The 13,667-nt window shown below is 41.5% G+C and overlaps 1 protein-coding gene across 1 annotated transcript in view; it reads right to left on the bottom strand.

The window, feature by feature from the left end:
• Window positions 1-13,667, bottom strand: part of GSG1L2 (GSG1 like 2) — a 66,288-nt gene that overhangs the window by 31,139 nt on the left and 21,482 nt on the right. Inside the window, exon 3 of the mRNA XM_048818035.1 lies at window positions 10,179-10,331. Within this exon, the coding sequence (XP_048673992.1) occupies window positions 10,179-10,331 (153 nt within the window). The remainder of the gene's footprint in view (window positions 1-10,178; window positions 10,332-13,667) is intronic.

Here is a 13,667-nt window from a genome sequence, read left to right as displayed (position 1 = left end):
GTGTTAAACAAAGGATCTGCAAGGGGACAGTGTATGGAATGGAGACCACAGTGGAGCTCTAGATTTTTAACTTTCTACAGGTGGTTTCTTGATAGCAGACATCCTCATACAACTGCATTCAGGATCCTCTCACTCCTTCTTGTGCTGCTCTCTGGGAGCTCCGGAGAAAGGAAGAGTAAGAGACATTTCTTGTAACCTTTATCCCAGTGGCTAGAGCAATGTTTCTCAAATGTGGCCACCATGGCCACACAGGGCAACCAGGGGCTTTTTGTGCGGCTACAGTGGGGGCAGTGGGCAGTGATGGGGGGGCAAAGCATCAGTCTCTCCCCAGCCCTCCTTGTTGTGCCGCCCTGCACCACCTCTGGAGAGAGATGGGGAACAACACTGCAGAGCAAAATGAGTTCTTGACACAGGTTGGCGGGGAGGAGGGTTGGGTGGCAGGCTCCAGAAGCAGGACTTCAGGAACCTGGCCATATGACCCCATGTAATGATGCTGGTTCTGCGGGACCCAACTGAGAGTGCCAATTCAGGACAAATTGCTTAAAGCAGGGTAGTTACAGCCCAAGGCTGGGATTTCTATGCACACCAAGGCAAACCAAACCAGCCAGACAGAGAAGACTTTGGTTTTACCCCACTGGCTAACCACAAGTCACATAAGCAATTGGGGGAGGGATAGCTCAGTGGTTTGAGCATTGGCCTGCTAAACCCAGGGTTGTGAGTTCAATCCTTGAGGGGGCCATTTAGGGATCTGGGGCAAAAATTGGGATTGGTCCTGCTTTGAGCAGGGGGTTGGACTAGATGACCTCCTGAGGTCCCTTCCAACCTTGATATTCTATGAATTCTCTTAGACACTCCAGTTTCCCAGTATCACCACCAGTGCCACTCGTTATGGGGACAGATGGTTATGAAAACCAATACCCCTGTAAAAGAAAAAAGGTTCTCTCGATCCCAAAGGACCAAGCCCCAGACCCAGGTCAACATACAAATCAGATCTTACCCACAAATCACGATATTGCCAAACCTTTAGATTTTAGATTCTAAAGGATTGTTCATAAAAGGAAAAAGATACAGATGAGAGCTAGAACTGGTTCAATGGAATCAATTACATACAGTAATGGCAAAGTTCTTGGTTCAGGCTTGCAGCAGTGATAGAATAAACTGCAGGTTCACATCAAGTCTCTGGAGAACATCCACAGCTGGGACGGGTCTTTCAGTCCTTGGTTCAAAGCTTCAGTGTAGCAAAGTCCCTCCAGAGGTCAGAAGCAGGATTGAAGACAAGATGGAGGAGCTGCAGCGGCTCTTTATATTCTCTTGCCGTGTGGTCTTTCTTTCTCTGTTCCAAAGACAAGCTGTCCATCACACGGCATGGAAAACCTCAAAGTTCTGTCCATAGGCATGTCCCTGCACACCTTGCTGAGTCAGAAGGCATGTCTGCCTTCTCTCAATGGGTCAATTGTATAGCTGATGGTCCTTAATGGGCCATCAAGCAGGCTAGGTAGACCTGACACCAACTTGTCTGGGGTGTCACCCAGAAGCACAGCACAAGTTTGAAATACAGATTGTATAGAGCCAATACTTATAACGTTAAACACAAAAATAATACATGCATACAGTTCGCATAATCATAATCAGCAAACCATAACCTTGTCTTAGACACCTTATTTGACCCCCTTTATAAGATTTGGTGCCACTACGGGACCTTGGTTGCAACCATATTCTATATGGTCCCAGTTCAAGTCAATAATGTGACACCCCGGGTTCCAATCTCAGGGCAGTGGGTATTGACCCCCCTGGCTCTGGCCACGCGGACTTGGTCTCCAGTTGCAGGGCTTCAGCCTCCAGTCCCTGGTTCCAGCTATGTGGCAACAGGCGCTGGCTCCCGGCTCCAGTCCCGGGTTCCAGCCATGCAGTGGCAGTCACTGGCCACAGGCACCGAACCCCAACCCCAGCTGGATGGCAGCAGGCTCCAAGCAGGGGCTTTGGGCGCCAGCCCCTTGCTCTGGCCACAGGGCAGCAGATGCAGACTCCCAGCTCTGGCCTCAGAGCTTCAGTAGGCCTCTGGCCCCCAGTTCTGGCCATGTAGTGGTGGGTACTGGCCCCAGGCTCCAGCTGTGCGAACCAAGCCCCTGGCACTGATCCCCTGCCACAGCTGCATGGCAGCAGGCACCAACCCACAGCTCTGTTCCCGGGCTCCGGCCACATGGTGGCAGGAACTGGCCCCAGGTGCCAACCCCTGGCCCTGGTCATGCAGCAGTGAGTGCTGGCTACAGCCTCGCAGCAGTGGGTGCTGACTCCTGGCTCCAGCTACACACTCCTGGGCTCCAGCATCCAGCTCTGGGCTCTGGGCCTGCGGCTGCAGGCACTAGTCCTGGGCGCTGACCCACAGCTCCAGCTGCGTGGCAGTGGGCTCCAATGCCTGGCTCCAGCGAAGAAGTTCCTGTCCCCAGTTCTGGGTTCTGGCCATGGGTACTGAGCTCCAGGTCTGGCTGCATAGCAGCAGACATCAGGCCCTGGCTCTGGCCATGCAACAGTGGGGCTCATCACTCACCCCCATCGCCCCCGCTGCCTCCCCCGGCCTCGCATCCATCCCACCATCGCCTCTGGCTCCTGTTGTCTCGCACTTTTCCCCCCTCCCCCCATCCAGAGCTTAATGGGTCCTGGGACTTGCTAAGAAAAGTGATCTTAACAAACATGCAAGTATCACTTTTTACAGCAGACTTACCAGCTATCTGTGAAAAGTGATACTTGTATGTTTGTTAATATCACTTCTCACTTTTCGCAGCCTCCCAGGTAGCTACTAAGTGTGCTGTGATATACAAGTATCACAGACAGACAATATTTTTCACAGCAAGCCCCAGCCTAAGCCCTGGGTGGGGGGACTGAAGAGGGAGGCATCATTATTTTTGTTATTGAGTCTGCCAAAAAACCCTACAAATATACATGACAATGATTTGGATGTGAATCTGTCTATATTTAATTGTTTTTCCTAAAGTTCATTAAGTATTTTAGGGAAAAGGCGTCAAGGAGGCCACCAGTGCGAGTTGGTGGCCACACTCTGAGGCCACTAAAAAAATTGTTGTGAGAACCCTTGGGCTCCAGCGCTCACTTGGTATATGGGACACCCACGCTCAAGTCCCCCCTCTGCCTGATGTGTAAAAGGCAGGGTGAATAAAAACAAATGGTTTCTTTACAAAAATGATTTTTATGTAAATCAGTGGTTTTATTTAAATCTGATATTTTTATTTGCATAATTTTTTTTAAAAATAAATTTAAAATGATATTTGAAAGTTTAAAAACCCACATGAAAGCTTAAGCTTACCATAACCTATTAAAATAATTTAAATTTTTAAAAGTATTCAGCAGTTTAACATTGGTTGCTGTCAAAGTTTTAAAGTCAAACCACTGAACCGGTGGAAGCCACTGTCTGAGTACCTGGAACCAGATTTTTTAGAAGTGGGGAATTAGCTTTTGACAGTACTAGTCTCTTCTGCAGTTTATTCCACCAGCTAATTTCAATGACTAGTTTAATCAAAGTTAAGAAACCAATTGGTAGTTGAAAAGGCAGGCAAGTTTGTTTTCCTCTTCCAAATCTATAAATAAAAATGGAGGTATGACAGGGTGAGATCTACTAATTGTAAATTCTTTGAAGCGCATGATGACCAGAAACAATCAGTTCAATTCACTAATTGCAGATATTACTTTTTGTGTGTAATACATCCTTTGGTTTTAAATGCAAAACATGCTTTGATAAAATTATTTCCCCCTCCCCCTATATATCCAGCACATTTAAGGTAGTTTTATTTAACTAAACAACAACACCAGCAAAAAAGCTTTTTTTGGTGCATTTTTATATTGAATTCCAATTTCCATCCAGTTAGAACTTGACACAAATCACAAGTAAAAAAATCATATAGTAAATAAGAAATGCATCATTTACCATATTCTAACAGAATAACAATATTAAAAACTAAGCTATATAATTGCTTAATTAACATCTTTCCTCCTGGTTAGCAAAAAAAGTTCCAAATGTAGAGTAAAGGCTATATTTAGTTGCAAATCAACTTGTTTTGTTACCCACAAATGAGAATCAACCTCTCTTTAAAATTATATAACCTAAAAAATACAAATGCAAAACAAGATGGACATCAATTATTTAAATCAAGGATTTTTGCTTGCTGATTTAAGTTACTTAGATTTGAATCAATCAACCCTGGGAGAAAGGATTTCAGAATGGGTTTTGTAACTCTCTGGTGAGTTCCCTAACCACTGGACTTTAGATAGGCTTGGAAGGATTAGACTTTTATGGATAAATGTTGATTTCATCATACACACCTAAACCAGAAAAAAAATATTTCTATCTATAATAATCAAAATGTACAGGTAAGCAAAGTAAGAAAACTGCTGCTTGAGAAATTAGAATTTCAGTTAAGGTGATTTACTCTGTATATTTTGGCACATGATGCTGACAGTGTGTGTGTTAAGAGTTATAAAGCTTTAACTTTTTGAATCTCAGCATCTACTGTCATTAAATAATTACCCTAACCCTACCCCCAATTGTCTGACCCCCTATAATTTTGTGCAACTGTGAAAATTTATATTGATAAAAAAACTGAAAAAATACTTTATTTATTTATGGTAATTTTGATAATATCAATGTTATTTTAAATAATAAAAACTGAATTCTCTTCTCTCTCTCTCTTACTCTCTAGCTGTAGAGTAATTCTTACACTCTCTCTGGGCCAAGGGGTATTTAATATATAGTGGAACAGCTTCAACAAAAAAGACAAAGAAAGCCCCATGCAAAAATACCTGGTAGCCCAGAGGTTACTACTGCCTCTTTCTCCTAGTGTTTCTAGAAACATTTTAGGTGTGCCTGACTCCAGGAGAGGGTTCACAGCTCCAAACCCCAACCAGAGACAGAAACCTTTTGCCATCCCAGGGATAGGTGATTAAGTCCCTTTGAGGGGTGGGACTTAAACCACATGCCTCGTCTTGTCATTTTCTATTAGCTTGTTTCCCCAAATTTGAGGGTGTGTGTGTGCCCCAGATTTTGATTAAGCTAATTGCAACCAGCATTCAGACACCATGAATTAATAAAATAGACCACCACCTAGTTAAGGGTTAATTTGAACAAGCAGAGCTTCTGAAGGCATGTTCAAATACATTTCCAGACTTGCAGTCTCTGCTAATCAGAATGGGAGGAGGGGAGTAAAAGAATCAACAATTTAAGACTGAAAGAAAATAAGTGGATGGGAACCTTGGGTTTGGGGCTCCTTTGACATAGAAGCTTATTATGACTAAGAGTGTAAGGAATGTTTGTTGATAAGTAATTTGACATTAGGAGATGTGATGACCCAGTAGGGGTCACTATGATCTATGTGTTTTGTAAAAGTTAGTTATAAAAAGGACTACATAATAGAGTGTACTTTGGAGCAGTCCTCTGAAGCTATCCTGAGAGGCATTTTTTCTGACAACTCACTCTCTGGCGGGGAAGCAACCGGCCAGTGTTGAACTGCTGCAATTTACTCAATACCATCCCACATTTTCGGTAAATATTTGGGATGTTCTAAACCTATTGGTTGTGTCTGTGTATGCTTAAATCGAATAAATTGTAGTTGTAGATAACAGAATACTTACTTGTATTAATCTTTCATCAGCCAGAGCGCTGTGTTCCCACTGATTTATTCCTGACACCGCTTGGAGTGAAACAGTTAAGTTACCACTGTTTTGGATTCTGAAAACCATGGGTAACAAGCTAGCTTAGGTGACTCCAGTTTAGCAAGATGGCTTTTGTGGATCCCATTCTTAGGTGCCCAACTCTCCCCATGCATTGTATGGGAGCCGGATGCCTAACTTTAGCTCTTGGATTCCAGTTGGTGGAAGGACACCCAAGAGTTAGGTGCTGCAACACTCAGCATTGCAATGCCTAAGTCCCTTTGTGGATCTAGACCTTTGGGTCAGATTTTAAAATGTATTTAGGTGCTTAAAGATGCAGACAGGCACCCAGCAGGACTTGATTCCAGTACCAGTAGAAGTTAGGTGCCTAGGATCTTTTGAAAATCTGACTAGGTGCCTATCTGTAACTCTAGGTGCCTTTAAAATCTGACCCTAAGTCATTTAGGTGCTTTTGAAAATGTTACCCTTTGACTCTGTGTAGCATCAAGGCACAATAAAACTGGTGTTAAAACATAGAACCTCATCAAATCCACATTCCATATAACAAATGCAAGATAACATATAAACACCATGCAAAGAGAGGCCTTCAAGCCAGAAAGGAGAGTCAAACAGAGATATAAATTCAGTCCAAATCTCTTAAAAAAATACACATCACATATTATGCAGCCCAGTAGTTTGCACAAAATTCACCCCTTGCCAGAGTTCTGATCTGCCACATTCATCTCAGTCAGGACTCCACAGCCTAGCTCTTGAGAGAGTAATGCAGGAGGGGAGGCCTAGGGAGCAGGGAAATTTACTGTTAAACCTGGCTACAAGCTCCCCCTTCCTAGCACACTCTGGAACAAGGAGGTTCTGAGTGGGGTCACCTAGACAACTGCACAACAGCCATGGCCTGGGCAGCCTGGCTGTCTGGAGAATAGAGTGAAAAAGACATAATTGTAAACAATCATTTTCAAAAATATTCAGGGACAAAAATGTTCTTCTAATGAGCCTTTTCAGAGCTGTTGCTATGGGGGATGCGGGTGGGGATAGTGATAGCAACAAAGAGTATTTCATCGTGATAGAATAAATTAGCAAAATTGTGGAATTTGGGGGTTACCACCACAGAATTTGGTGACATTGTTCTGCAGAGTACACAGGGACCTGTCAGTGAACTACAAACCCTGTTGAAACAAAAACAACAAGGAGTCCTAGTGGCACCTTAGAGACTAAAATTTATTTGGGCATAAGCTTTCATGGGATAAAACCCACTTCATCAGATGCATGGAGTGGAAAATACAGAAGCAGATATATATACATAGTACATGAAAAGATGGGAGTTTCCTTACCAAGTGGAGGGTCAGTGCTAACAAGACAATTCAATTAACAGCAGAAAAATCACTTTTGTAGTGGTAATGAGGGTGGCCCATTTCAAAGTTGACAAGAAGGTGTGAGTAACAGTAGGGAAAAATTAGTATGGGGAAATTAGTTTTTGTAATGACCCATCCATTCCCAGTCTTTATTCAGGCCTAATTTGATGGTGTCCAGTTTGAAATTAATTCCAGTTCTGCAGTTTCTCGTTGGAGTCTGTTTTTGAAGTTTTTTTGTCAAATGCCGGTTTATAGAGCTTTCTGGTTGGTAAAGTGCCTGATAAAACAGCTGTTACTGTATAGGGTTTCGGACAAAGGAAACCTAGTTGCCAAGAATATTCTCCTAGAAACATATGTTGTGATGTCATTTCTATACAGTCTCAGTTTACCTGATTCATGTGTGAAGGCATGATTATTCACAGCTGAGAGCACTAACAATTCTTCAATTTAATATCTCTGTGAGTCTTTCTTACCCCACAATCATTCTTCCATGTTGATTTCCCCAATAGAAAACATCTGCTATAACAATAATCTCTTATTAATTTCCCTAATCTATATATGCTTATGTAAGCATTTTATATATATGTTAAGGAGATGGTTTCCAAGAATATCTGGTGTTTTATAGACAAGAAGGTACCCTAGAGTTCTTAAATACAGCATCATAAATAAATTCCTAAATAGTGTTACTTATTGGTCACGACCAGTGTTCTAGGCCTTAGAATTCAGACATACTCTTTGTTTAAGATAAAGATTCTAAAGAATAGTTAATATGTAAATTAATCAATATATACAGAAAGAAAGAACTAAAGGTATTATTATTTACTAACAGGTACTAAACAAAGTCCACTACTAGATCAAGACTGTAAAATTGTTAACAATGAAGCAGGAAAAAGTCAGATGTGTTCAGTAAATATTTCTGTTCTGTATTTAGAAAGAAGCAGGACAGTGTCCTGATATCATGTGAAGTGATGAAATATTTTCCAGTTTAACCAAGGAGGATGTTGATCATCAACAACTAGGGATGAATATTTTTAAATCAGCAAGCCCAGATAACTTGCACCCATAAGTCCTAACAGAGTTGGCTGAGATGTCTGGCCCTCTGATGTTAGTTTTTAATCTATCTTTGAATATGAGGAAATTCTAGAAGACTAGAAGAGTACTAATGTTGTGCCTGTATTCAAAAAGGAAAAGCGTAATGTCCTGCGTAAGTCTAAGCCAGTTACCCTGACCTCAATCCTCAGCAAAATCATGGGAAAGCTGAAAGTAAAGGACAAGATATAATTGATGCCACCTGATTTCATTGTTTGGTGAGACTGCAAATTTGGTTGATAAAGGTAATTGTGTAGATGTTAAGCACCTTACAAAAATCTAAGTATAAGACTTAGTACTGTGCAACATTCTGGTTAAACAGTTAGCATTATACAATCATAATAAAGCATGCATTATATGGATTAAGAACTGGCTAACTGACCGATCTCAAAAAGCAGTCGTCAATATGGAATCATCACTGAATGGCGGTGTTTCTAGCAGGTTCCACAGGGATCAGTTTGAGACCCAATGCTATTCAATATTTGTATCAATGATCAATTTAAAAATCAAAGCTGATAAAATATCGCTGGCACAAAGATTAGCGAAGTGGTAAATGATGATGATAACAGGGCAGTCATGAGGAGCAATCTGGCCTCATTAGTAAACTGGGTCCAATCAAACAAAATGTGTTTTAATACAGCTAAATGTGAGGTCATTCTTCTAAGAGTAAAGAATGCAGGCCAAACCTACAGAATGGGGATTGTATCCTGGAAAGCAGTGACTGAAAAGATTATTGTGGACAAACAACTCAACATAAGCACACAGTGGGATGCTGTGGCAAAAAGGACTAATCTGATCCTTGGATGTATGTACAGGGTAGTAGTGAGAAGAAGTAGAGAGGTGATTTTACCTCTGTATATGCATTGGGGGGCAGATACTAGAAAACTGTGTCCAGTTCAAGTGTCCACATTTTTAAAAGAATGTTGGAAATTTGGAGAGGATGCAGAAAAGAGCCACAAAAATAATTTAAGGACTGGGAAAAATGCCTTCCAGTGATAGCACTCAATCTGTTTAGCTTATCAAAAAGAAGAACGAAAGGTGATTTGATTAGGATGTATATGTATGTTCAAGAGAAGAAAATAACAGATACTAAAGGGCTCTTTAATTCAGCAGTGAAAGGCATAACAAGAACCAATGCAGGCAAATTCAAATTAGAAATAAAGCACAAATCTTTAATAATGAGAGTGATTAACCACTGGAACAAAATACCAAGGGAAGTGGTGGGTTCTCCAGCTCTTGATGTCTTCAACTCATAGCTGGATGCTTTTTTGGAAAACATACTTTAGTCAAATACAAATTAATAGGCTCAGTACAGGAGTAACTGGATTAAATCCTGTGCCCTGTGTTATGCACGGGGTCAGACTAGACGATCGAATGGTCATTTGTGGTTTTTAAATTTATGAATCATTATGTACCAGTCCTCCAGCTACGGTTTCATTTGCAAACTTTACCAGGAATGCGTTTATGGTTTCTTCTAAATCATTGATAAAGAGATTGGATCGTATTGGGCCAAGAACTGATCCCTGGGAAAACCCTAGAAACATTCCTTTAGGAGGATGATTCCCCATTTACATTTACTTTGGAGATATATCAGTTACCTAGTTTTTAATCCATGTAACAAGTGTTACATTAATTTTGAAGAGGGCTGAATTTGTAATCAGTGTTGTGCAGCACTAAGTCAAATGTCTTACAGAAATCTATTATGTCAACATCTTTGTCAACCCAACTTGTAATCTCTTTGAAAAATTATATCAATATTGTTTGACAAGACCTATTTTCCACAAAGCCATGCTGAGCCCGGCTCTGCTGTCTGGATCTCAGTATGGAAGGGCATATTTATTGAAATCAAGTCTAATTTCTCTCTCTATGTTGCATTTTCTAGATTAATGAATTATGCCATTTACAATAGTATTAGAAAATAGAGGACCCCGTCCTGCCGTCCTCACTCAGGCAAAACTCTTTGATTTAAAGATCTGGTCCATAAATTAAAGAATTTTACTGCAAAAGCATTTAGCATTGCAACTCAAAGTTACAAAGTTACAATATATAAATCCTAAACTGTACCTGCTAGTACAGTGAATATTGCAGCAAAGGCGTTGAGCTTTAACCCATCAATGACTGTAGTGTAGTAGCACACTTCTATGGACATCAAAGTGGCTCCAGTTAGAAGCAAAATGATATAGAGTAGCTCCGCTACAATAGACAGCCACAATACACCTGGAAAGACAAATCAATAGCATCGATATTATAAGCAGCCATTACAGACATTTAGTACATTTCTTTCTTCATTTGTATTGTTTATAAAGCTTTAAATCAAGGGTCAAAATCTGTGAGGGTGCCCATGCAACTTCTGACTTTAAAGGTACTTAGATACCAAAGAGACATTCTATATTAGGCTTCATCTTAACAAATAAAGAAGAACTGATCGCAGAACTAAAAATTAATGGTAAGTAAGATACCAGTGATCACATTTATAACATGCAAGCAGAATAGAGGCCAGACCAGTGATACATATACTTGGTGCTTTAAAGGGGCCAATTTCACAAAGCAAAAATACATTTAGAACCAAATCAGCTGGGAGGAGGAATTTAATCAGAAAAATGTGAATGATAATTGGAAATTGCTTAAGACCGCTTTACTAGATCCCCAGAAAGCAGTAATCCTACGATGGAGCAAGAAGATAGTATTGTTAAAAATAACTGATCTGGTTTGGAGGGGAAGTGAAGGCAGCTATCATAAAGTTAAAAATAATATATAACAAATGGAAGAAAGGAGAAGTTGATAGTAATAAAAACAAATCAGAAGCTAAGAATTGTAGAAAATTGATAATGGCAGCAAAAGGCGACAAGTTGAAATCTATGGCCAGCAAAGTTAAGAAGGAATTTTTACAACATAGTAGGAACGAAAAGAATCCTAACAATGGTATTGGTCGGTTAATAGATGTAAAATGTAGAATTATTAATAATACAGCATAAAACACAGATGTGTTAAATAAATATTCCTGTTCTGTATTTGAGAAAAAAAACAGATGATGTAGTCATATCATATGATAACACTATTTCCAGTCCACTAATGTCTCAAGAGGATGTTAAACAGCAGCTACTAAAGTTGGACAGGTCCAGATAACTTGCAGCTAAGAATTTTTTAAAAAGCTGGCTGAGTAGCTCACTGGACCATTAATATTGACTTTCGATAAGTCTTGGAGTACTGGGGAAGTTCCAGAAGACTGGAAGAAAGCTGATATGGTGCTGGTATTTAATAAGGAAAGATCCAGGTAATTATCCTGTCAGTTTCACAACTATCCCAGGCAAGATAATGGTGCAGCTGATACAGAATTTGATGAATAAAGAATTAAAGAAGGGTAATATAATTATTGCCAATCAACATGGGTTTATGGAAATCGATCCTGTCAAATTAACTTGATAATCCTTTTTTGTTGAGTTTACAAGTTTGGCTGATAAAGGTAATAGTGTTGATGAGATATGCATAGACTTCTGAAAGGCATTTGAATTGTTACTACATGACATTCTGATTAAAAACTTCAAAAGATATAACGTAAACATAACATGCATTAAATGGATTAAAAGCTGTCTAACTGCAACTAGTATAAACTACAAGATATATCAGAACAGGAAAAGGTGCAGAGAATGGCAACAAAAATGACTACGGGTATGGAACAGCTTCCATACGAGGAGAGATTAAAGAGACTGTGTCCATTCAGCTTAGAAAAGAGGTGACTAAGGGCAGACATGATAGAGGACTATAAAATCATGAATGGTGTGGAGAAAGTGAATAAGGAAGTGTTATTTACCCCTTCACATAAATACAAGATCTAGGGGTTACCTGATGAAATTAATCCCTTTGCCTTCCTGAGAGCACTCTCTGTGGGACAAGAAAACTGAAACAGCATTGGGGCAGGGGAAGTATGCATCTTCAGAGATGCTGGATTCTTTCAGTTGCCACTGGCATCATTAGGTGTAAGTTGTGAGAGCACAAGGGACAGCATTGGGATTTATGGGTGGAAACTTGGAGCGGACACTACCATTCACTGTGGGGGGGTCCCAGTTGGCATTCTGGAAGAGGGAGCATGTGTCAGGCTCTGGGTTCTAGGCAGTCAGGTCTGGTGATTGGTGTGGAGATCCAAGCCAGACATAGGGTCAGGACTGGGCTGAGGGCAGCATGGAAACCAGGGGAGGCTGTGGGTCAGAACTGTGATCAATGTCTGTAGACAAGCTAATTCAAGTTTGTAGTCAGAGTCTGGATGCAGGCCAAGTGTCAAAGCTGGGTTGGAGTACGTGTAGTAGTTTTGGGGTCAGGAGGTGGGTGCACAGCTGAAGCAGGGTCAGGAACAGGGCTGAAGCAGGGTCAGGGTAGGGCACAGACAAGGCTGAAGGAAGCTTCAGGCAAGGTTGGGGGCAGGAACAGAATTGAGGGCAGGCTGGAAGCTGAGGGAGTCTGTCACACGTGAAGCATCAGGAGGGTTCCTGGCTGAGTAGTGCTGTTGCACAGACTAACTTGCAGCTCTGGTGGGGTCAGGGAAACACCTGTTCCTGGGGGTCATCTGACCCAGCCCCTGTTCAGGGCTGCAGCATGGATGAGTTACTGCAGGCTCTCTTGGAGGGGTGAGTTATAACACCTGAGTGAGTTGCATTGGTCTGGTTGTGGGGTTGCCTCACCTTACCCTCCTCTGAAGGTGCCTCCCAGGCATTCCTAGGACTGGTTTGTTGGGATGGGACTGATGGAAGTCACAGATCAGGTTGGGGCCATGGATGTTTCTCACTGGCTCCCGTGAGTGCTCCTCTGGGCCATAACCTTCCCAATCTATTAGGTATAGGAGCTTCTCTGAGGACCTGATTCACCAGTTATTATTCCTGACCTTGCACCACGACTGGAGGAGAAAGAGCTTTCATTCATCCTGACAGGGAGTTGTGGGTGTGCTATTTCAGTAGGGAGACATGGAACATGGGATGTAATCTCATGGTGGGGGGCAACTGGAGGCAGAAAGTGACTAACTTAATTTGCTAAATGACAAGGAAGGGACCAAGGTACCAGTAGTCAAGTTTGTGTGAAGGACATGAGGTGTCCAAGTGTTTTGTGTAAAGCCAACAGTGATGGGAGGTTTTGTCTATTAGTGGTGGTCAGCAAACCACTTACAGTCTGCCTTGGTAGTGTCAAGCTTACTTCCTCCTGGATACAAAGAAGGCATTTGACCAGATCAGAGGCTGCAGGGATATGGGAAGTTGAGGTTCATGATGGGTAGAACCAGGGATGGAAACTGTAGCTGGAGAAAAAGGGCCTTTGCTGGGTAGACTTATGTTCAGAATTGTTATAGACAAACTCTGCAAAGGGTAGGAGTTGTACCCAGTTGTCCAGGTGGAAATCCCCAATGCCTTGTTCTAAAATATCATTTATCTGTTCTGATTGCCCATCCATTTGGGCATCACAAGTAGTAGAGAGATGTAGGTCAACATCTAAGAGGCGGAAGAGCTCTTGCCAAAGGTGGGTGACAAACTCTGGTCTGTGGTCTGATGTGATTTTGGAAGATAACACATT

The sequence above is a fragment of the Caretta caretta genome, chromosome 14, assembly GCF_965140235.1.
Source record: "Caretta caretta isolate rCarCar2 chromosome 14, rCarCar1.hap1, whole genome shotgun sequence".
Classification (NCBI taxonomy): Eukaryota; Metazoa; Chordata; order Testudines; family Cheloniidae; genus Caretta; species Caretta caretta.
The sequence above is the reverse complement of the archived record's forward strand: the minus strand, read 5'-3'. Positions and strand labels throughout refer to the sequence as shown.